Here is a 25,533-nt window from a genome sequence, read left to right on the forward strand (position 1 = left end):
CTGACAACACAAAAATCCCAAGTCAATTTGTCAGAAAGCAAACAGCGCTGTTCAGTAATAAAAGGAGATCATTACCTCATTAAATATCTGTGCTTCGCTGTACAGGTCACCACTAGTTTTACCTCAACATTGGCAGGAAGGGGAGGGGGAAACCTTATTTTGTAAAATACTTTCCATCCAAAAGAATGGCTAAAAGAAGGCTGATACAGGATTTCAAAAGCAATACAGGATGCGTGGAGAGAATTGTGAACCTATAATAAAACTTAGTCACACTAGCTATTTCAGAGACCAAACAGCCTAAGAGACAGATCATTTGTCCTAGATTCACTACAACTCCTACCTACAATTCCAAACTATTACAGCAACACTTTATAAAGGACAAATACTGTAATTGATTGAGATTTCAATAATAACAATCTGTGATCTCCAAACACACATATTTATGTATTCACATGGATTTATCATAAATTTATCATAAACTTTTTTTTCTCCTTTTGCACAACATTCTTTTTTTTTCCTGCCAGTCTGGGTGTACAGAGAGGGTCTGAGTGGAAGCCTCACAGAACAACAGCAGAATGCTGCCAAGGAAACAATGCATGTGCAAGAGGAAGCCCCAGCAGCTACAAGTCAGTCTAAACCTCAATGGATGCAGAGGTAGCTAGCACAAGTAGCACCCCAGCCTCGATTGTCCCCTTCAAACCTTTCACTGTTTAAGAACTTAATATATTAACAACATAACTCCGTAACACTTGCTGAGTGACTCAAATCACTACACTAACTGTAGTCCTTCCAGAAGGTTATATCTGCTAGATTTTCTTCCTTGTTTTGTCTCTTAATATAACGGTCATCTCAGCTTAATAAGCTGACAGGTTTTGGTTCTGTATGCAAGGACTAAAAACAGCTGGTCAGTAAGTCAAAGGCATTTCCAACTAATCTGCGTTAAATGCGTCAGATCTGTGGGAGGCACCCAACGATTAAAAGTACGTGTGATCAAATCCTCCTTATATAGTCAAGACCAAATGACCCAGAGACAGGTAGGTCTCAGAGGTGTGGATTAACCATATTGTACTAGAAAAACAGCAACCACCCTTTATGACATTACTGTGTTTTAACTATATTTCTCAATATACTGGTGCAATGTATTTATATCAGTGAGTATACGTCTAGTGTAAATTATATTCTTCTATCACATTTTACTGCCCATGTCCACATTTAAATCAGTAAGATCTGACTATATATTTTAAAAAAAATCCATTTTTAATACTTACAAAACACTAGTACGTGAGTGAGCCACATAGCGTTAGGTGTTCTTAACCTTACTTTCCCATTCATAGGGACAGAGGTCAGAATCTGTTTCACTTCAAGCAACTTCCCAAAGACTATAAAGCAGGTACTTACTGAGATCCTCTGCAAGCTGGACCCTTTTGCCAGTTAGGAGCTTAACCTTTTTTTCACTGTCCTCAGCAAAATCTTCAAGCACTTCCTTTACATTCTTTTCCAAGCGTCTTACTGGCGGAAAAACAAAGGAGGGGTGAGCAATAGCACTTCTGCAACTACATTTTTTTAAAATATAAAATATTTTAAAATTAAAATATATAGCAACATTGACTTGAGAAAGAAAAATGTAGTCACTATTTATTGATTTTTTTTCTGCTTGGAAAAATAGACAATTGGCATCAGATAAGCTGAAAATACTTTAAATTGGAAAGTATCTTAATTATTTGACATTCCATTTATATTAAATCATTCTAATTTAATGCTGTTAAATCATTAATCACTCTAATTTAATGTAAATGAAATGTCAAATTTTAGTTACTTTACATTCTTTTATTACCCAACCAGGACATAAAAATCAACCAGTCATGCTGAGCATGAAAGGAACAGAGAACTAGAGGAATGCTAAAAAACTTTAAACATTTTTTTTTTATTTCAAACACCTCAATTCACTGTGAGCCTTACCTTCGGTATTAGTAAGCTGCTGCCTCAGCGTATTTGCTGTAATTGCCAGCATTCGCTGAATTCGCCAGAAGAGGACAATATCATTGCATTCAAGCTGAAACGAAGGAAGTCGTACCGTTAGACCTCCGATGTCCAGTAAATATCCTACAATTACAAGGCCCTACGTATATGTATGTACATCCTGATCTCGCATAAAAATCCCACAGAATAACTGCTGGAAGTAACAAAGAAATATACCAAATATACGTCTTAAAAAACATATCAGCCCGATTTAATACACTGTATCTCCTTTCAATCTATTAATTTTATTTTTCAACAGAAACTGACATATGAAGGGATATAATAAAGTTTACACATCCCATAAGCAAGGTTGTGAGTATAACCTAATACCCACTGAAACACCACACTTGTTTGTAACACACTGAAAGACAACAGCTGAATTCCATATTGTAACTCCCTATCTGGTAAATGCTTCTGAAGACAGTGTTGGAGCAAAGGCTGTATTAATTAACAACAGAAGAGACAGTTTCTACACCTGCTAGGAGAACTAACATCACATTAAGGACACCTTAAAAGACAAAAAAAAAAAAAAAAAGGTGGCTGGACATCACAGAGTGGCAGCTCTCTACCCTACAATCTCATTCTCTTGTCTCTCAGAGACAAAGATATTTCTGCAGCAGTAAAGATTTCTGGCTCCATGAGGATAGTTGTTTCTCATTTAGAAGCAAAACAAAACTCCACAGAAAGTCAGGAGCTCCACCCTTTCAGTAATTTCTCTTTGACTTAAAATGCAGTTGTTGTTTTTTTCCCCTGTTGATCACATGGGGTTCCAAGCATCGACTCTGAACACTTACTTACCATGCTTATTTCATAAAAACACCTTTACTTAATGCTTTCTCTGAACATTTAGTACCAATAAAGAAAACAAATATCAATGTAAAAGTGGGAAAAATGGATGCCAACAAGATATCACTAGTTGTACAATACTGCTTTTAACAGTGTATTTTCAATGCACATTGACAAATTCGCAGATGCTGAGTTCGTATGTGACCTCTAGTGGTCATTTTACATAATTACCACCAGGGTGGAATTTTAATAAATCACAAGCCTCACAGAAAACATCCAAGATTACCAGCTACATTCAGATAAAGGATACAAAAGAAATGTTAGACTAGTTTGAAGTATTTGTGGGATGTTTTCAACTTAACTGAAAATTTTAAGGCAAAACAATGTGTATCAGTCCTACATTTTTACCTCTGAGTCCACAAAATGCCGTTGATAGTAATAGAAACCTCTTCGACAAAGGTTGCAGTGGTTCAAAGCAGTCTTCAGGAAATATCTTCTATAAATTTGGTGCCACGTGTCTTTTATCTATAAAAAAAACCAGTACTTAATATATTTTTAAATTATATACTACAGAATATGACAAATTATGCTGCTCTTGGCATGATGCAACCTTCACCTTAACGTTAAGAATACATTTTTGAGTCATGCAAATTAATTTGCTAGTTAAACCAGATTAAAGCACAAAGAAATATTTAATGGGTCTTATGTAAACAAAAATGGTTAACTTTTCTTCATTTTCTCCATATTTATGTTCCAGTTCTTCAAAATTAAACACACTTAGAAAACAAGGCTCTTAAAAAAAAATTAGTTGCTTAGCACTCATACAGCAGATGTGGATTACTATGCTGACCTTTAAAAATGAGAGATGATAAATGCTATATAAGAAACAGGCAACAGGTATTTAAATAACTTTTCTACCTTGAATAAACACATGCATGAATATCGAAAATGTAGCTAAAGTTACTGCAGAAAAAAATCACCATTAAAATATCCACATCTATTACTTACTGTTTGAATTTTCATTTAGTTAAAAATTAATCTTTAATTAGATAAAAGGTCTAATTATAGTTAAGAGCCTTACACTGCAAAAAGATAAATCATTCTACAGAACATTTTAAACCCACATTACATTCCCTCAGGGCACTCTAATAGAACTGCCTTTTTGTAAGTGTTTTTACAAATTTCCCCTCTCTTGGATGTAGTTATGAACTGTATATACAACCACAATGAAAGCTTAGGACTGTGCAACATGTTTTTATCATATCTTGCTCATAAGGGCCTTGATTCCACTGTATAACATATGAACAATAATTTTAAACAAGCCTTGTCACAATTCAGGCCTGTGCTGCTGGTGAGAACTCAGCAGATTCTGAGTTCAGACTGAACCGACAGATTCCAAAGTGTTGTACTGCACTTGTCTGACAGCCAACAGAAGTCTGTGAATTGCGTGCAAGCAGTCATTTAGCAAACATCTGCAGCAAACATCTGGACTACAAACTCAGTATTTAGACACAATCTTTTGTATACTATCTAGAAAGAACATCCAAATGTTCACAGGGAGCTTCCATATGTTTTATCACAATGGCATCTTACCAGACAGGGGTCCACTGTTATTCCTCTTGCTTCAAGATTCTTTCTGACAGTTGTCACTTCATCATTTGCCAGATAAGCTGCATGTTCTTCATTGCATTTGATTAACTTCTCGAGTTCATTTTTTGTTTCGTTACGAATATTCTAGGATAAGAATGATTAGTTGGAACTGATTATTGTAGATTTGGAGATCATAATCACCTCCTCAATAAACAATCTATCTCCTAATAAGACAGTGTCAAATATCTCTGACACTATTACATTTATGTGATCCGAAAGTGTATTTGTGTACAGACATCTAATACAGAGTAATTATAAATGGCTAATTGTCTATTTTTTTCTGTTCATTATGCACAGAAACGTAGAAGAGGAATGGAAGGTTAGAAAAAACTCAAAGCTGTTAGCTTCCTTTCCCCTTCAGGAATATCAGCTAGTGTGGTTCACATTCATATGTTTAATTAAATGATTCTGCTGTTCTGCAAACTCCTGTTTAGTTTTGAACTGTATCTGCCCCCTTCAGTAAACATACAACCAAAAATTTACATGAAATTTTGTGCCGTTTTCTTTTGATACTAACTGGAGGAGGAAAAGAATAATCAAAACAAAAATCAGACCATAGGCTTTCTGAAACCAACAAGAATTGTCAGCTTTGCCTATCAGCTAGCATGAAGTCTTCATGGTCTTTAGCTCACTGGACTCATATATTTAAGTCGTTGTTCATAAAATTCAAGTAAGATAGGCTGAAATGACTGCCTTTCTCCCATACCTGGCTGCACAGTTAACTGTAAAACTCCTTCCTCTGAAACATTACTCTCTAGTGTATTCTGTTAAATTTTACTTACTTCTTTAAAGTATGATTCAGTTTGAGAAATGTCTAGAAAAAGTAACATAAAAAGCCCATCATCACTGGGCACTGAAATGAAGGTGCTATTTAAATTTAAAAAAAGCAAATTCCAAAGGAGTAAATGAGAAGAGAGGTTATGACGAAAACAGTCAATCAGAAGATACAACTGTGACAACACCAGTGATAATGCTGTCACATATTAATGAAATCCAAATGGAGCACGATAGAAAACTGCGCAAGACTTCTGCTTAAAAGCGACTTCTACCCTGTTTTCATCAATTTCTCTCTACTGAAAGAATAAAATCCAGGTCAATAGTATAATAGTACAGATGTAATTCAACTGAAGAATAGAAGACAGTTTACAAACCAGTATCTATCTGTAAGATAAATATATAGAGGGTGTAATGTTTAAAACTTAATTAAAAGCAACAACAATTACCAAGTATTTAAACCTAAGAGTGTTTTTGAAATCATAAATTCTGTGAAGAGGGTTGGTATTTTTGAAAACTGACCTAGTAATAATCAAAGTTTTCTAAATGTAAGGAACTGGTTTTTTTATTTCTATTTTTTAACTTTATTTTTTTTCCTTTATATTCTTCCCCAGTCCCTATTCTTTTACCTGTTCTTTGGTGCGGCCTATCCAATATATCCACCTTTTTTTCCAGTCTGGACCCACCATATCTTCAATAACAGACTCAGCTACAAAAAGAAACATGGTAGTATCACATGAAATATATGCAACAAGCTAAATTTATAGTTCTAAAAATAGACTCAAGATGAAGAATAGATATTTTGTGTCACAAGTCAGATATCTTTTATTAAAATTAAAAAATGACTGCCAATGGGCACTGGTAGATATTTCAAGGAAGTATATAAGAAACATGTCATCCCTCCACTGAGACAGCGTTGTTTACAGCTTCCATATTTCAAGTCATGAGTTTCAAATCATACTTGTTGCAACTTGCATCAAAATTAATTATGCTTGATAACCATAATTGGACCAACTATTTTCCTGAATTTATGCAATCCTCTTACATAGTTCTGTGCCATTTTTTGCTTCTCTATCTCTCTATCATTTAGCTACTGGTTGCCTTACTTATTGCAAAAGGAAGAGCACTACTAGCTTATTCAGGCTGTATTTTGACCAGTATTTGCATCAGTATCAGTGCCACCTTAAACTGTCTCTACTATCTCAGTTGTACTCATACAAAATCTTGCACTGCAGTGATGAGAAAATTGGCCCAGATTAAAAAGAACACAACCAGAATATATCACACAACTCACTGTCTTTGAGACGACTTTGGAGCGTCTCTTCCATAAAGTGAATAGCTGCATCCCACTGCTGTTTATCAGATATCGACCGGTCTTCTAAGGCATTGTGCTGGATCACTCGCTGCAATACAGAACATATTTTTAGCATAAAATAAGTAATTTATTCAGGATTTAGTAAAAAAACCAAAAACCCAAAAAAAACACACAACCACAAAAAAAGCAATATAGCAACACAGAATTAATTCTGATATCCTCTTCACCTTTTGATGTCTAAAACAACAGCATTTATTGGACACACATGATTTATTCAAAAGGCTTTCAAAGCACTAACAAAAATATTTTCTTGTGCCTTTAATTTGACCCTTTGGTATAGCCTAGCATAAGTAATGTAAAAAAAATTCAACAAACAACATGAAATCCCTCTAGATAGTAGAATCTATAAAAATGGCACTGAAACGTTTTTTTATGTGGCTATACTTAACAGAGCAAATAAGCTAATACTGAATGATTCTCACATTTAAAGAATACAAAGATACTGAACATGCAACTTATGTCAAATGATTTCAACAGCACTTAGCAACAATATGAAAAAACCCACTACATTATACCAGACTATCCTCTGCTCTCTCATTCCATTTATGTCGCTTAATACTTTCTTCTTTGACAGCTTGCTTCAGTTTATCAAAGATATCATCATGCTCTTTTCCTTTTGGCTCTGTCATGAAACGGGAAAATTCTTCTTGCAACGTCTCCCATGCAACCTAGAAAGTCAGAAGACAACACCTACTGAAGCAGACCACTATACCATGCACCAACCTGTAAAGGAACACTTGTTACAGTTCCTGCAACAATTTACATACATTCTGAAAGCAAAGTACAAGCATAAGTCACTGACTTTTCCTTTGCTGTCTTATCCATTACTACAAGGTCAACTCTAAAGGTTACTTCATTATGGAGCGAGTTAAATTCTGTTAAACTTGCATAAATCTATAAAATATGAACATACCTAGTTTGAAGGAGCTGTTTAAGCTTTTAAAAGCTTTTTTTCCTCCTGTCTTTAACAGAGAAATTCGTCAGAAGAACAAAATATGATGTTCATGCTGTACATTCTTCTTGACATCAAGACTGTGCTAGCTTTCTCTGACATGTAAGCTGGTAAGAACTGCAGATAGCCTTTCAAACCATCAATTTACTTCTCTGGACCTATGCTTGCATTTTAACAGACTTTACACAGATATATATTTTTAAATTTTAAATAAAAGATATGGTAAATAGGAAAATGAAGCACAACTTTATTTACAGAGCTGAAATATCTTAATCCACTTAAATTCTAACCTCTACTGCTTTATTAGGCAGTTGCTTGTCAGTCCACTGCTTCAGTTTGATGTCCACAGTTGTGTTAAATGTCCCTGAGTTCATTGTCTGTGCTGCTGGAAGGTAGATATTCTCAATCACATGAGTAGATACCCTCTCCCATAATGTCTTCTGAAGAATCTCTTCCCTAAAATAGAAAGTTATAATATCTATGATGGCTTCCAAAACAAAACAAAACTGTCTAAAGGGTGTGAATTCAATTTCTTAGAAACACTGACAAAGGACTATAGAACACAGGAAATACTCCTTAACATCAATGCACAACTTCATCCCAAATCCACTTGGATTTGAGGACAAAGCTACACAATGTTTTTGGTAGAAAAGACAGCTTCAGAAGTTCAGTTCAACAAGACTTTTGACTCCTACTGCACAATAAGGGTTCCTTGCACCTTTTAACTGTAATAGTATAACCATGCAAACTGTGTGTCCATATGCACGGCAGGTGGGGAACATGCCAACAAACATCCCAGATTTGATAAATAATGAAGCAAGTTGAGAAGTTCAACCTACCCAATCCACAACATAAAATGAACTTCAGCACCTATTACATAGCCAATAGCAGCAAATAACAAAATGACAAAACTGCATTATGTTTGGACTACAACAGAAATCCACACTAATACAGCACTTACACCACTTTCTCTGATCACACTTGCATGCCTGGACTTATTTTAATGACATTAAGAGCCAGACATATTACCTTGGTTCTTAATCAATAACCAAGTGACAGTTCAATTCAGGTCACTGAAGGCAAAGGCATTAAAGGAAACTGTAATTGTCTGTTATGAAACAGGCTGTCAAAGCAATCCTTTTCATTGGCCATTCTCCTCTAAGACTGCATCTACAGTGATTTTACTATGAAATGATGCTACACTTAAAATACTTAGGCTAAGTTCTCTCTTTCTCATACCTAAGTGTGCCTTACAGAGGAGCAGGGTAGTATATTAAGGTGCTACTTCATTTTGGCTACCAAGGAGATAGCTGTTTTTACAGGCAAGAATTAAATCATCTTTCAACTTACAACTCTCCAATTCACAGGGATACAAATCATTTTTTCCCCTCGACAAGGTGCTATGTGTTATTTTGACATGCACGCTGGTAAACCCAAAACAGGAAGTTAAGAGGAATTATTGATTCAAACTTCAAATGAACATCTTCAACATGACCATTCCCTTAAATCTCAATAGGTATTTCAAGAGAATCATAAAAATATCTATTGTTCATTATACTGTATATTGAAACAACAAAACAAAACATTAACTGGCATCACATAATTTTAGTCAGTTGATTCTACAGGTATTTGTGAATCTGGACACTTCTATACCGACAAAGGAAATAATAATACATTGTCCTAAGAAAAACAGTTTCCTAACTATATTGGATAATTTTATTAGTAAACCCTTTATATTTTAATGGTAAATTCTGTTAGTTAACTAAAAAACAGAAAAGCTATCTTACCAGTGCTTTGGTGTAACCTGAGTCAAACTTATGACTTCATCAAGAATCTCATTCTTTGCCTTTTCAAATAGTTCATTCTACGCAAAAGGAAAAACAGGAAATAGGATTTTATTTTAAGTACAGTTTGACCACATTTTTATGCAAAGAGTAACAAAAAACTTTTTCTTTGGGCCTTTAAGCCTATAATGGTACCTTCTGATCATGTTCTGGACAATGTATGTGCTTGTCATAAGCTACCCTGGTTTACCATGCATCTTCCCACCCATCTCTTGCATGCCTCTGGCCAGGCATGGCATTTGAATATTTAGGGTCTCTATAAAAGAATTAGAGAACGGGATCATAACTGTTTTGTTACTCTGTCTGTTGGAAAGAGCAGGGAATGTAACGTCTCTTTGTCAGTTCTATTAATCATGATCACAAAGAAACAGATGTATTCCTGTGGGCAGTTTAGGTCAATTAACTGTATACTAGATGAGTGAAGGACTTGTTAAGCATTAAATTACTACAACTTTGAAGTGTGCTATGGGAGAACTCAGTATTTCCTTCCCCTAGAATAGTTTACACTGTCCTCACATTTTAAAGTGTTGGTAATTTATGCTAATTTTAAGAAACCTTTACAAATGAGATTAAAGGGCATGAATTTTAACCCACAGTCTTCAAAGCACTTTGTAGCAAACAAATTAAGCCAGTAGTGTAATTTACCCTGTCAAGCTCTCGCAACCGGGGGTAATTATTCTTCCATTCAGTCTCAAGATTGAAACGTGTGGCTGCAAAAAGAAATCAGAAAACAGGCCTTAACTTTTTAAATTGTCTACATGTGCGTCATGATTATTTTTAGAAATTTATATGTTATTTAGAAATTTATATTTTATTTAGAAATATTTATAGTTTAGAAGTTACTAAAATTGCAACAAATATTGCGTATGACAAACCTTCCAAAAACTTCAAGTGCATCTATAAATGAATGATTTTTTTTCACCATCTGTGCTCATACATTGTTTCTACAAATTGCAGGATTCACACACCACAAAGTGGAAAGGGTGGCAAGAGTCCCATTCAACTTACAATTCTGCACTGACCCAGCTGATCAGATGGTATCTGTACAGAGAATGCCATTTCAAACACATTTGAAGGTAGTGGAGGAATTGTGCTTTGCCCAAAAAAGGCCTGAATTTGTTTTCTTCACAATTATTGACTCCTCCAGCTTTTACAGCAAGTCCTTTACAGCATGAATTATTTTTACCGTGCTTTTGTAAAGATTAAATGAAGCAATTGTCATGTCATGAGAAGTTGTCATCATACAAAATATATAAAACAATTATCCAAGCATGATGGCTAAACAGCATTACATGCTTGTGGAAGAACTGTTTTAACAGCAAGTTGCTATTTCACTTTGTCTTTTGAAGTCGATGTTTACCTTTAAAAGCATCTGCTTGCTGCTCCACAGACTCTCTCACCATTTTCCAAAAGCAGTCTGACACAGCAAGACTTAAGTTTTTTGTTGTCACCTGGTGTGCCTTCAGCATAGATGTCCTGTAAAGAAAGACAGCTATAGGAAATTATTCCATGCACACCCAAGCTTCCTGGACCCCGTTTTCTCTTCACAAGAAGAAAGCTTTGCTTTTTTCTTTCATCCTCTCATCTCTCTTTCTCTCTGCTCACTGACAGTGAGTATTAGGTAACAAGACTAGCTTTGTCACCTCAACAAGGTGCTTAATTTAAGCAGAAAACATCTCAAATAGCACTTCTGCACTGCAATCTTTATAACATGTTCAACAAGAAAAACTAATGCTAGCATTTACCAGCACAAGCCCATTTTAGTAAAAGGAATAAATTCCAACATACTTCAACAACTTGGAATTTTGAAAAAATTCCTCTTCATACTCTTTAATAGATTCAATGCTTTCACTGCTGTTTCCTGGAGAAAGAAAAGAGTGCTGCAACAGTTCTATTTAGACAGTTTTCTCTGCTATTAAAGAGAAAATAAGCAGAGCCAGAGCTCTCTTTACCTTTTCCAGTAACAACTGCAAAATAACCCAAAGCTTTCATTGGGAAGAGTTTGCCTTCAATTATCTGCTGGATCTATGAAGATAAAGGATAAAAAAAACATGGTGAATTTTGCATAGAGATATTCTTTCCTTCAGTGCAGTTTTACAGCCAGCTGCATATGTATGTAAGCATAGATTACTCTAAGAAGCAGTTTGTCAAGGGACTTTAAGTTCTACTGATATTTAAAAAAAAAAAAGAAATATAAGAAGGCATAAAACAAATAAGGCATAACATCACAAATCATGAAATAAAGCGAAAAAGCCTATCCAAGAATACCCTAAAGCCTTCCCAGCAGGTTCCACTTCCTGAGGTCACTTACTTGAAAGGAATCACTACAAAAGCATGCTGTACCCAAGCTGTAACTTGACTGAAATCATGTCACTGACCACTAAAAGCAAAGCCTAAGAGAGATTAAAACAGAAACCACTTCAAAAAAAATGTCATATTGAATAGAGATCAATAATTTTGACAGCCTCAAACATTTTTCTGTGTGTGACTTTAGCCATCACAACATGAAAAAAAAATTTTAAACTCACTCTGCTTGGGCTAGCCACATTTTTCTCAGCAAGGTCAACTTTAGTCAGCACAAAAATTGTCCTTTTTCCTTGGGGATCCATTTGGCTGACTAAGTCTGTGACAATACTGCGTTCTGCATCCACTGATCCATCTAAAATAAACAGTTATATTTTAGGGACTATATAAGGTGAGTCACAGTATTGAAGATACGGTAGGCATCAAATAAGTTTCATATTACAACTGTAAAACAGTAAAATTACACATGTATTTAACTTTCGGATACACACAGTGAAAACTTTCTTTGTTCCTAGTATCATAAAAATTTAACTTCATTGTACTAGTGTAAGTTCCCACCAAAACTAAAAGTTACACTACTTGCCAGCTTGTTCAAATATTAATCTCTTTCACTGTCTGTTACCTCCAAAAGCACTTTTGTAGAAATCTTGAATTTGATTACTATCACCATTTTCTTTTTAATGATAAAAATCTTATCAAAGCTTCTGCTGTCACTGACAGAAAAGATGCCTAAATTTACAAACGGGCATTTCATAGCATGCTGCTTTGTACACTGTATAAATTCCATGCATGGAAATAATCAGGAATTTTCCAAAAGGAACGTAAGAATTAGAATTAAAAACAAAACAAACCAAAAAAAATCAAACAAAAACAACAACAAAAACCTGACACTTGGATATCCATCTAGATTCTTGTTACCTTGAATACAAAGGATGATGGCATTAGGATTCTGCATGTAGGCCTTGCTGATGCTAAAGATAGTTTCCTTTGTATCCGGAGCCATACCTGATGTCACAGTCTTTTACACAGAGATATATATTTAAAGGAAAGAAGAAAACAGAAAGATATAAAAAAGGAAAAAACAAACAAAAACAGTTAATGTTCTCAGTAATAACATTACTTTACCTACAGATCTTAAAGATTTTTTTTTTTTAAAACACTGCATACTTACACTAATTACTCCAGGTAAATCAACCAATACCATTCTCTGCAAACCAGGACCTTTCACACTTAAGGATATAGTCTGTGAAGTAAAATTGAAATTAAATATTTATACATACACAGAGCTACTTTGTATGTACTTAACACACAAAATAAACATATTTACACACACTTTAAGCCAGCAAGTCTGCAATTTTAAATAGGAGGTCCAATTTTATATGCACATATTTGTGATATAAAACTGATTTTAACAGTTCAAACACACTTTGTGTAGGACAAAGTATTAAGTATATACAAATTGGATTTGCTGTAGTCTGTCATTTGAAGAATACTTACAAAAGATATACATGTCAAACATTTAGTAGCAAACATCTGCACAAGCCTTACCTCAGTGCTAACAGTGCACCCTTCCTTCACACTATTTCTCATTCTGATTTCTATTTCATTTCTCAAAGCTGCAAGCTGTTTCAAGAAAAAGCAAAATATCAGACATAATATTTCCCCCAACCATGACAGAAGAAAAATGACAAACATAAAAAAAAACCCTTTACTTAGGGATTGTTCAAAATCTGTTTATAGACATGAATGAGTATGTCTCATACGCATCTGAAAAACATGCTTGTTGAATAACTAGTTTGGTAAATGGGGCACTAAACTGCAGATTACCTGCAGACCCTTGTATACTCCCCAGAATGTCTCCTCCTACATCATTCTACCCATCTAAGTACTAGCCAAAAATCCTATTAAGAGACAATGTAACATCTAATATAATACCTTGCCCCAGTGAACATACTTCACTCTAAATAAACAGGGGCTAACAGCCCATAAAGATACAAAATTTTCAGAAAATTAAAAATCACATTAACTTCCAGTCACCTCTTTTTATACTTACATCCTCTTCCTTAGTCAGATCAAACTCCCGAGAGCTGTCTTTGAATAAAGCCACATGGTGGGGACCTTCGCTAAGGGTTACCTGAATTGTAAAAGCCTTACTTGAGAAAGCATGGTAAAACTAACATGGAGAAACATCAGAAGTACATAACATTTTTATACTTCCCGCTGCAGGCAGACATACGTATGTAATGCTTACTCAGCACAGAACTACTTATACAGTGGGCACTGTAAATACAGGAGTACTTACAGTAAGAACTACTACTACTCTGGCAGTATATACAGATCTCATATTGGCCTGACCAAGTTTTCTCATTAACTAACAACTCACCTGCTTAGATAGAGGCCATTTTATAAATGAATGTTCACATACACTTCAAGTAATAGCTTAATCAGAGATAGTACAATACAGTAAATACTGATTAAGAGATATGACATTTCTTACCTTAACAGGGGAACGTGTCATCATCTCCCCAGACCCTCGAGGGAATATACGGGCTTGAGCAATCATTTCTAACACACTGGTTTTTCCTGCACTTTGATCTCCAACAACAACCACCTTAAGAGAAAGTTTAAACAACCATTGGTTTTCAGCAGACCATTTTGAAAGCTTAGACAAAAGCTGACTAAATATGTGTTAATCCATACCAATGCTGGCTGTGTTATGTTTGACAACAAAAACATTTGTTTAAATATAGAATCCCTGAAGAAATGTTAACTTTTATTCAAGCAAAAATTTTGAATTTTGCTTCAGACAGCACTCTCCATACAGCAGCCTATGGGCCTAATCTGCCAGGCCGTCTAATGACAGGAAGAAGTGCTTGCTGTTCTCACAGCAGCCAGTGCTTCTCTGCTTGTGCATAGTCCTTTCAGTCAGGTGAAAGGCTCAACATTAGTCAACATGGTAGATGCTGCTTCTCCCTGGAGAAGGCCAAGACTTGACGACTTATTGTCACATCCCATCCTACCAGCTCATTATAGAAGCCACCAATGCCAGAGGCGGCTGCACAAGCAGGAAGCATTCCCATCTCTCCACTACACCAGCAGTTAAGACGAGGCAACCTCCTCCCCTCCAACAGCAGCACTACAGTGAGGAATTAGCTGGGGCACCTTTACCTTCTCAGCTCTACTGATACACACCTTAAAAGCACTTTTTTTTTTTTTTTTTTAAAGTTGAGAAGGCTGGGATATAGCGAGTGAGACCATTTAAAATAAAAGGTTGATAACAGCAGCTATATCCAGATCCAGACAGGGTTTTATCCGTAAGTCAAGGCAGACTTAACATATTGCACTGGTTACTCTCAAACTTCAACACTTAAAATGGGCAATATGTATTTATGCAAAACCCTTGGAGATCCAAGAAAACAGCCTAACTTTAACTCTTAATTATATTCCAGGATAATCCAGTGTTCTATCCAATTGTAAGATCAGTCTTTAAGTTAAAAGCAAAACAAAACAATAAAAAACCACAACTGACTTTTTATTGACTTACTCGAGGTAGGTGATCTTGAGTGTTATAGCTGGCATCATAATCAGACAGGATATCAAGTACTTCAGAATACATATCAATCAAAGATTTCTACAAAAATAAAAGCAGAAAGAATACACTCAGCCAACTAACAGAACAAATATTGGATTTCAGACAACTTCATCTGTACATACTATAAATTCAACCGTAAAAGCATGTTTATATTCTCCTCAAAGAATAACAGACAGTTAGAAACCTAAACTATATACACTGCAGCACAGATTTGTTTTATGAAATACAATACCATGTAAAGTCACCCCTTGCCTTCTGTGGATAAACATACTACAGCTGCAGATGCATTGTGAAAGAAGAAAATCAGGGCTCTTATATACAGCACAAGAGTCCAACAGGGCTCAGGCTTCACAGCTTCCAAGTACAAAGCTGAACTGAGTTTCTTCCGTTACACACCTAGATTTAAGTTTCCAGTTAGTTGAACAGTAAGCATTAAGGAAGGTATTGAACTATCAACTTCGTTCGGTAAAAGTAAAAACTTCTTGTCTTCAGGTTTCCAGAGGAAAGATGAAGACCCATATTGATCAAAAGCAAAAAGCATACCTGGTTAAATCTCTATGTATTTATACAGGACCATTAAAAGATGTTTCTTGACTCTGTTACTAAATTCCTACCAAACTCAGTAATGCTCATTACAAAGCATGGAGGTACCTGATCGTGTGTGTAAGAAAAACTGGAAGCATATTTATTAGCAAATATAGTGAAGCTACATAAAAACAAACAAACAAAAAATATCCCACAATTCATATTTTCCATTTAGATAAGTTATTTAGAACTGATAATCTTTCTGCTCTTCAACTGAACCCATTTCCCAAAGTAATATAGTTCAAAAAATCTGGTATATAAAAGCCTTAACATGTCAAAAAAGCATAGAAGTGTCATAACAAATGTTAAAAGTTCATATATTAATTAACAGATAAAACTTAGAATACCATCACAGAAAACATTGTATCTCTATACTAATGGTTAACACATAAGTACCTTTAACTTCCTCTGATGAATTCCTTTGTCATCTCTTTGCAGTACCAATTTTCTTAATTCTTTGTTCTCTTTCTCTAGTCGCTCAAGCATTCGTTGGTATTTGAGCTAGAAAACAGTGGTACAAATGTAGTGTCATAATTATGGAAATAGTACATTTTAGCAAAGTTTTAAGTACAGTTTAGCAAAGTTTTACCTATGAAAAACAAGTTAAAAACTGAAATATCAGTTGTAATGAAGCAGCACTCCACTCCTGGCATACTCCACATTTAAGGAATCTATAGCATTGAAAGCAAGGAAGATATTCTGGGACATTATGATTATGCATTTCCCCTACTCCTACACTCCCCTCTTACATTCAGTCAGCCCCTGTCAAAGAAAGAACAGATTATATTGACCTGTAGTCTGGGCCAGCATGGTTATCCCTGAATACTGAAGTGTGGTTTTTAATCTTCCAGTTCTTAATTTTTATCAAATATCTTATATTTCAGATGTATATTAATCTAGTAAATCTGAAACTGCTGCACACAAATAATTACTTAAGACATCAGTAACTCAGAAAGTTACCTGAGTGCGTAGAAGTTCTTCCTGAAGTTGATCAATCTTCTCTTTGTCAGAAACCTACAAAGAAAAATAATCATGGCTACTAACACATTGTTTAGTTAATCCACTGCAAGTAACCAAATCATAAACTGAAAGCTTCATTTCACATAAGATTGATTTTACATGCATTTTAAAGCAACTAAAATTCTTCAATTTGCATTTAAAATTCAGCTGATGGAAAGTTCCATCTGCAACAGGAGGATCACATGAAAAGGTCTAAACTCCAATGCATGCAAACACAAAAACTAACCCTTCAAGATTTTGTAGTAGGAAAGTGGGCTTAGGGGAAAAACAACTTTGTATGGTCACTAGCCTAAATACAATTATGTGGTCAAACTCCCAGGATCTCTTATGCTTATGTCCTGAATTAGCATGTACTTGATAAGACGCAGTCACTAAAACACCTGCTTGTTACAGAAAGTACTTTTCAGGTGAGTGTTCACCATTTCTGAAACTTTCAGGGGATTTTTATTTCAGATTTGTTTTTCAGAATTATAATCCTAAACATTCATGTTCAACTTCATAAAATATAGTTCTGACAGTCTTGAAAGGTAGTTTTAGATTTATTTAAATTACTTTAAAAAACTGGAAAAATTAGGCTATTAGAACACAAAACATTTTGAAGTTCAAGTCATAAATGCAATAGAGACATTTTTAGTCAGATACTTTTCAAATTGGTTCATCAAGATGTAATAGACAGTTGTTCAAATGAATCCATTTTTAATATCATAGACAAAAGCATGAACCGTGCAATACAAATCCATATGGTGTAAATCTTTACAAGCAACATGAAACTTAATGGTTGACTGATGTAATTAAATTTAGAAAAAAATGATAATTGAAAGATTCTTTCACACTGAAAGAATGAATTAGGTAAAAGCCTTAATCTCTAAATAAAGCTTGTAACATTTACAACTCAAGTTAGCTTCACATCAGAAAGACTGATTATCTAACATGCAGATGACATCTGTCATTTAGAGAATATAAATCAATTTAGTTACTATAATTTCACTCTAGTTGTTACAGATTAAACAATAAATCAAAATTATTCATATTGACAACATTAAGGTATTAAACCTATAATACACAGGATCACGTATGCACTTTACAGGAAGCAATCAAGTTGATATTTCCATCAACATCCAGTTGTTTTCTTATTCACAAGCAGCAAAGGGCAAGTATTGCAAATTAACTTTCTTTTCTTTTCTTTTCTTTTCTGATTAGTTAAGTGATAGCAAGAGTGCATCAGAAAGGGAAGTTTAGCACACTGACAATTTGATGCTTGCAGCTACAGCACAGTGTATGTAACTGTTTGTTTACATATACACACACTTCAAACACCTAAGAGACATAAGGGGAAAATAAAATTAGAAAGGCAAAGAGAATAGTGTAGTGTATCAGGAAAAACAAGAAAATAAAGGAAAGAGAAGGTGAACAAAGAGTTTCCATTTGGTGCAGATTTTCAAAGCAGCTAGCATCTTCCCACTTTCTGCTCTTAAACAAGCTCTTTCTGAAAGTATTTCTGGGGCCTTGATGCATCTTTGAAGAGCATACTTACAGGTGGTTTATTTCTAACCACATGAGCAATGTCTTTTACGTGCAGTATACTTATGTTAAACACAGTAAATAAAAATATTGCACTCAGCTACACATTGCAAGATGTGAAGCAAAGAATTACCTAGCACTAGATGATAATTCTGTCAAGGACAATTAGGTAAGTTATGTTAAAAATACACATCATTCTAGAACTGTTCGTTATGTTTCAGCTTTTGGTTCAGGTATCCTTTGAACATTTAGCCGCAATTAGTATATACAATATTTTCAACATACACTTTTTAATCACAGAATCGCAGAGTGGTTGAGGTCGGAAGGGAGCTCTGGAAATCATCTAGTCCACCCCCTGTGCCAACCAGGTTCACCTGGAGCACACTGCATAGGATGGCATCCAGGACGGCATTCTTTCAAGATCTCCAGAGTAGCAGACTCCACAGCCTCTCTGGGCAACCCCTTCCAGAGCTCCGTCACCCTCACAGTAAAGAAGTGTTTTCTAATATTGCTAACTATTTTTTAATTTGCCAATAAAAGTTAAAACTACCATAACATTCTGAAGTACTAACAGTCAGACGTGACTAATCTGGGATTTCTATTCACTTAAAAAACTTAAGTGCTAAAATACCTCTATTTCTCTCTATATATCTATATATTTACACACATAAAATTTTGTTTAATCCAGTTCAGCCAGGTTTGGACATCGAGATGCCTCCTTCTTTCCACAGTGCCACCATAAAGACTTATAATAGAAGAAAACTGTAGGGCCATTTTTAATCAGATTCCTGCACATAAAGATGCAGATACCTATTTACTAAGATTAGCAGAAGCTCACATTTTATTCTTTTATAGTTGCTCACTTTGCACAGTGATTGCTTTCCAGCAATCACTGGAATCACCTTTTGTCACAGGTTGTATAAAATAAGCATGTGCCTCTGAAAATTCAGTACCTTTGAAACTACTATTTATTCTCTAACTAGACTATAAATAATTCTAAATTGATCTTCAACAGAAGAACTGCAATTATTTCCAGTGTTATAAATGAATATATCAATACCTACACAAAACACAAGAAGCAACCATGCGCATCACAGCTATACAAGAATAATCAATTACACTGCTAAATATTTATCAAAAGACTGACAAAAAACAACAGGAAGCAATTACATTTTTGCTTTTAATACCCTCTCCTGATTATAAGTTGAATAACAGTAAGAATTATCTCATAACTGAAGCAGATTTAACATCGAGTAGTTAAATTAAAATAGAAAATGTGCAAGTAAATCAAGCAACAGAACTTCAAAGAATGGAAATGAAACAGTAATTTTCTCTAGCAGGTAGGCAAGCAGAGCCAATTAAGTTAAAAAAAATAAACAAGGTTAGTTTATGCCCCAACAAAATGACATGCAATGACATATTTCAATGACAGTAACAACTTCTTCTTCCAAAGATGAATTTGGATAAATGAATCTGATTTATAACCTCATGTCAATATATTAAAGAAAATGTTTTACCACATCTTTCAACTTACTTCAAGCAAAAAGATTAATGTGACAAAAAAAAAGAGACATTCCTTGTCATTAGGTGTGGATACCAAACACCACACCTGAATGCTAAATTAAGATTTTTTTTTTTTTATATGCAAGGGCAGTTAGATTTCCAACACTCAGAAAACACAAAGAAGTACCTGCCTTGGAGGACAGGATAACACTTACAGGGATAGCCCTTACAGCTATTTCACAGCTTGGGAATTGTAGAATTAATTGCAAGAAAGTGCTAACAAGGTAGAATTTCCAACAGAAACAAATGTAATATCAAGCTCATTTTTTCCCCCAATTCCCTTTATTATGCCAATACATTTTTATATATCAAATAATGTATTGCTTTTACGCCTTCATATACTTGATCATAAACTTCAAGCTACTATTCTATACTCCAGCGGTCTGAATAAACAGTACACAATCTGTCAGAGGCTGAAGGAGTTACCTCTAATAAAAAAAAAAAAAGAGGACATGAACAGATAGAGAGCATTTAGACCGCTGAAGACATCTCTCCTCTTCTAAATACTCATTTGGAAGGGAATGAATGTGAGGATAGAAAAAAAAATCCCTCTGACTCTTGTAGGACACCTTTTGAGATAAAAAATCATCTCAAATAATTGCATTTCCATTGTATTGTTATATGATGTCTAGATTCACAACTGATGATGGAATACATAAGAGTTATGTTAAATCCAGAGATAATATTAGCTAACTAAATTTCAAAAATACTTAAATTTAAAATGCTAGTATAGTTTCAGAGAACTAATTGATTTAAGTGATTTCCTCTGTTAAAACACTGCAAGTCATGAAAACTGCAGCTATGCAACTGCTTAAAAGTTTAATTCCCATTTACTGTGTTATTCTTTCTGTGGGAAGTATCTTCAAACATACAGAAGAGTAAGTACTGTATCCAGTGCTCAATTCCAAAGCTGTTCAAAGATATGAGGAATCAAATATTTTTGGGGGCACTGAAGCAAACAATAAAGAAACGTGGTTAAGAATTGTAGGCTATAACAGAATAGACTACTAAAATATCCCAAATTAGGAAGTATTTCCAATTCGCCTCAGCTCTATAACAATGAATAGTTCATAAATGAAGTAAGTAAAGTCACTTGTGGATGTTCAACAACCACAGTGTATCAATATAAACTAGGTTTTAAGAGAGACAATAGACAAGCAATATGTTTGATGAACACAGAGTTTTTAACAGGAGTATTTAGAAACAATTTTGCACAGGCAATTAAAGAGCTGCTGTCACTTTCAGATTTGTAATATTATAAGCAGGAAAAAAATGTTCCCAGAGATGTATTGCCTACATATAGCTATACTCTCAAAAGATATAGCTATAGTCAGCAAGTAACAGCAGAGTAAGTAAACTGGATATTTATTCACATACTTTCCTTAAATGCACTTTTTAATATATCAACTTTAAGTAACAGTTTTATAAAGGTAGAGAGCACTCAAAGTGATACAAAATATTTGTTTTGCTTTTAACACTCTGCTTGAAAAGCAATTTGGTTAAACTGAAAGACAACTATACACCTGTACCGAAGTTGTTTATAATAATTATTTGGGCCCATGATTTAATTAGAAGTTAGATTTTTCTATCTCATATGCAGGAGGCTGAAGCATTCGATTAGTGTGAACACAGTACATATTGTCCCTTAAGCCATCACCTTTCGCTTCTGCTGGTACGAGCCCGTGTTATATTGGCCAGCGGCTCTGCGTGCTTCCTCTTCGTGCTGCTGGATTTGTTGTTGTAACAGAATGAGTTCACCAAGCAGGCTCTGCCATGAGTTTATAATAAAAAGGAAAGGAAAAAATTGGGGGTGTAAGGAGAACAAATTTAAACCAAAGGGCATGACAAAGACAGATGAAAAACAGGTATGAATGGGTCAGTTCAAACAAAAGCGAAATATTATTATCAAGATCTCCTGCTAGCTAGCTGGAACTGGATACAACCAGCACAACTGTGTACCTTGCAAATCCATGAAAAACAAAATAAAAACATTTAGCTAGATTTTAAAAATATTCAATTTTAAATGAGCACCTACATCTAAATAAATAAATTAATTAAAATTCAACCACCATTGCTATAAAATATTGACAAAGGTTTCAGGATTTCATCTCAACTAAATAATATCAGAATTTCTTAAGTATCAGCAATTTTTCACAACTTAACCATGCAGGTATTTAACTAGGGTCTTTTGGATACTCTACACAAATTGGCGCAGAACCGTTAATCAGCTCAACTTTGTCAGTAATGTAAGAGCTCTCATTTTGTTCTTGCTCTCAGCAATGCAGACACTTTACAGAAAGATGACTTCTCCTGCTATTTAGCCTTCAAAGTAAGAGAAGCAAAACAGTTTCTAAAGCATAAAGTTAAAGCCCTCTCTTCACTTCTGTAACAATTTGCAGTTTAGAATAATGCTATCATAATCCTCCCTGATCACTTCAAAATCCCTGCAATGCAATTCTGATTTCTTAACTATTCAGCATTTCTGTGAAGCTTAGATTTCTTCTCTTCTTCCTCCACGCCAAATATTCCTGCAACAGTAAGTTGCCTTTCAGAAAGTCTTCATTGGTTCAAAGATACTATACTACCTTCTACTGGAATCTTATGTACAATTTATCTCAGAGAATGTAGATAAAAGAAAAAATAAATATTCAAATTAAGGTCTTTAAAAAATGTTACATCTTCTAAGAAAACTTTCAGTAAAATGGAGTTTCAAAAATGTACTACAGGAGTCAAAACAAATCCTGGAATAAAACTTTGATGTAAAGAATTCAAGACATCTGCCATTAATTTATACATTAGGTGCACGAAATACACACACAGGCATGTACACAGAAGGATAAACAACACAGGAGAGAATGGATAAAAGAAGAGACAATCAAATGACCAAATGTAAACATTTGTTAAATAGCAATTTGTATAACCTTTCTAGAATAGAAAAATCCTCACATTTGTATTTTATTGAACCACTTTGAGATTTATTAAATCTCTTTATTGGAAGACGGGCAAACACATTTGAACTGTGCCAAGAAATTGAGTGAAACAAAAGCAACCAACTGTTCAATTTCACTTCCATACAGCAACAGAGAGAGACATCCACATAGCTATATTTAGAATAACAACAACAACATTTTACCATTTCACAAGCAAGGTAATTCTCAATATAACCTGGCATGGTTCCTTTAAAAATTATGTTATTGGTCAAGAAAATACCAGAAAAAACACCGAACAAACCTGCCATGAAGGCCTTTTAGAATTTAAATGAGCACTGTAACAGAAGTTGTTTGAAGTCACCAAGTGTAACTATTTGATATGAAATTACTTTCTAGGAGGTCAGGTACCTCTGACTGTTACTCCGTAGAAAAATATGAAAAACCTTTTTAGAGTGAAGTCACCCCACTTAGTAGAGTATTCAAGTTAAAAGGGTAAGATTGCTGCTCAGTAACACTTTCTTCTTTGTATACATCAGCCAATAACATTATTACCTTTGTTTTCTATTTCTTACTACATAAGTTACAAACAAAAAAACAAAGCAAAACAAAATCAACCAAACAACAACAACAAAACAAAACAAGAAGCAGCTTGAACAGCACGCAACAACACACACAACACCTAGCCTGGTATGAACTAGGATATAAATAAAAATTTTCACATCTCCCTGTCACTGTTCCCCCCCAGCCCTCAACTCCCTAAATCAGTCATTCCTATGTAAAACTAATTATTTTCTAAAATAATAATTTCATCTAGAAAATCAATGCTGACCAATTAATGGGATTTAAACTAATAAATTGCTTACAAGCATTATCAATCATGTTATCAAAGAAAGTAGAACAACACTAGTTGACAAACTTGATGGCACAAACTCTGGAAAGCCATCATGAGAATCTGGGTGCACAATAAATAAAATAACCCAAAACAAGTGCTGATACTGTAACTGCAGATACTTGAAAAAAATCAAAACACATTAGTTTACATTAAGAGTTAAATATGTTGTTTGGCAGCTGGATATTTTTAATTTAAAAGTTCCTCACAACTGTATGTGTGCCCCATTTTCAAGAGCATCCAGAGCCCATGCCTTGTTAAATTAGGAATGAAACTGGGCAATGAATACAGAAGAGAAAGTTAATTAAAGTTACGTAAACTTTGTCATGTAATTTACGAAGAAAACAACAACAAAAACAAAACAAAAATGAGAAAGCTAAAAAAAATATTAAAATCATCCTACTGCAAGAGACAACCTGTCAGCTATACAAAGAATACCTGAAAATGGCCCTGGAACTATATAAGAAGCAATTTACAAACATATGGGCATCAGTTTTCCTGTCCAGCATGTGTGTGTTCTGGAAAGCTATCCATACAAGGGAAATAAAGAAATGCCTGATGTCTGCAACTTTGTCCACAGTAATATTACTGTCCATACTTGATAACTACAAAGTTATTTCTTACTACTTTTCAAGAGCTGCAGATTTTAACTTAATTAGTTTTTTTTTTTCCCCCTACAAGCTGTATCAGCATGTAGTTTTGTTTTGATGTAGTTTTTTTTTGGATAGGAAGGAGGTTTACATGGATCACAAAGATTCTGTAATTTCCTTTATTTTTATGCTCACTTGGACATCAGCCAGCCAAGTTCCAGAGAAATAATTAGTGGACAATTAGTCCTTATGGATATATTAATCATCAACAACAAGATAAAAAGAAAATGTACGGAAGAAGCATTCCAGAAGTTGGGTCTCAAAGAGGTCATAATCATACTATATCACAGAACTGGAACGAATTCACAGTACAACATTATTTTCACCCGAACTGCCACATGATGGGTGGAACTGATATCCAAGTCAAGTGACACTCCTTTCCAAAACCTCTTTCTCATGTAGAATTCCTGCGCTGCTGCTTCCACTTACTGAAGGTGACCCTCTGCTGGCTAGGCAAGGCACTTTAGTCATTGCCAAATCCTCCACAGTGAACCAGGTTCTTAAGGCATGAGATTGTGTCAAAGTGACAAAGGCCGAGAAAGGACTGTATGCCTGGTTTTGAATAATATAAATTGTATTATTTATTTACCTAGCTTCTAAGCCCCAAATCAAAAGTTGAGTTGCATTTTGGTTATAACCCAGACTATAAAGAAATTTTAAACTTTGGAGCCTGTTTGCCTTAATAGGAAGCTGAAACTCTTAAAGAGCTCTTTTTTTTTTTTTTTTTTCCTGTTTTGGTTTGTTTTCTGGGGAGGGAAGATAGACAAGTACTGCAAAATAATTTTCCAAGAAGGCAATACTGCCATTTCAGTGAAAGTCTGAACTATTCCCACAGTAAAAAACATACAACACAATAAAATGTTTTACTACACTGGAGCTTTGTATAGCTATCTTCTTTCTCTGAAAGCAAAATTTCTTATTGAATCCACATGGAAACAGATTTAAATTCCATTTATTTAAATTACTGATCTGAGCACTCCAGTAATTTTAATTTTGTTTTCTTTTCGAAGAGTTGTACTTCTTGTATCAAACGAAAAGTTACCAACTAAACCACACATTAGCTGGAAAAGTAGTTTGTG

General features: G+C 34.6%; 1 protein-coding gene across 4 annotated transcripts in view; it reads right to left on the reverse strand.

Moving 5' to 3' along the window:
• OPA1 (OPA1 mitochondrial dynamin like GTPase) overlaps positions 1–25,533 on the reverse strand; it is a 53,184-nt gene that overhangs the window by 17,893 nt on the left and 9,758 nt on the right. For 2 of the 4 annotated variants that reach the window (XM_048076666.2, XM_048076665.2), the window contains 23 exons: positions 21,643–21,753; positions 16,842–16,895; positions 16,278–16,382; positions 15,249–15,335; positions 14,202–14,315; positions 13,758–13,838; positions 13,253–13,327; positions 12,876–12,947; positions 12,623–12,722; positions 11,929–12,059; positions 11,353–11,425; positions 11,189–11,261; positions 10,761–10,876; positions 10,046–10,110; positions 9,344–9,420; positions 7,847–8,012; positions 7,120–7,272; positions 6,524–6,632; positions 5,859–5,938; positions 4,399–4,539; positions 3,214–3,330; positions 1,960–2,053; positions 1,399–1,509 (listed from right to left, as the gene is read on the reverse strand). In XM_048076666.2, the coding sequence (XP_047932623.2) occupies positions 1,399–1,509; positions 1,960–2,053; positions 3,214–3,330; positions 4,399–4,539; positions 5,859–5,938; positions 6,524–6,632; positions 7,120–7,272; positions 7,847–8,012; positions 9,344–9,420; positions 10,046–10,110; positions 10,761–10,876; positions 11,189–11,261; positions 11,353–11,425; positions 11,929–12,059; positions 12,623–12,722; positions 12,876–12,947; positions 13,253–13,327; positions 13,758–13,838; positions 14,202–14,315; positions 15,249–15,335; positions 16,278–16,382; positions 16,842–16,895; positions 21,643–21,753 (2,305 nt within the window). The remainder of the gene's footprint in view (positions 1–1,398; positions 1,510–1,959; positions 2,054–3,213; positions 3,331–4,398; positions 4,540–5,858; positions 5,939–6,523; positions 6,633–7,119; positions 7,273–7,846; positions 8,013–9,343; positions 9,421–10,045; positions 10,111–10,760; positions 10,877–11,188; positions 11,262–11,352; positions 11,426–11,928; positions 12,060–12,622; positions 12,723–12,875; positions 12,948–13,252; positions 13,328–13,757; positions 13,839–14,201; positions 14,316–15,248; positions 15,336–16,277; positions 16,383–16,841; positions 16,896–21,642; positions 21,754–25,533) is intronic. The other 2 variants (XM_048076669.2, XM_048076667.2) reach the window with 1 other exon arrangement.

Source organism: Anser cygnoides, chromosome 9, assembly GCF_040182565.1.
Source record: "Anser cygnoides isolate HZ-2024a breed goose chromosome 9, Taihu_goose_T2T_genome, whole genome shotgun sequence".
Classification (NCBI taxonomy): Eukaryota; Metazoa; Chordata; class Aves; order Anseriformes; family Anatidae; genus Anser; species Anser cygnoides.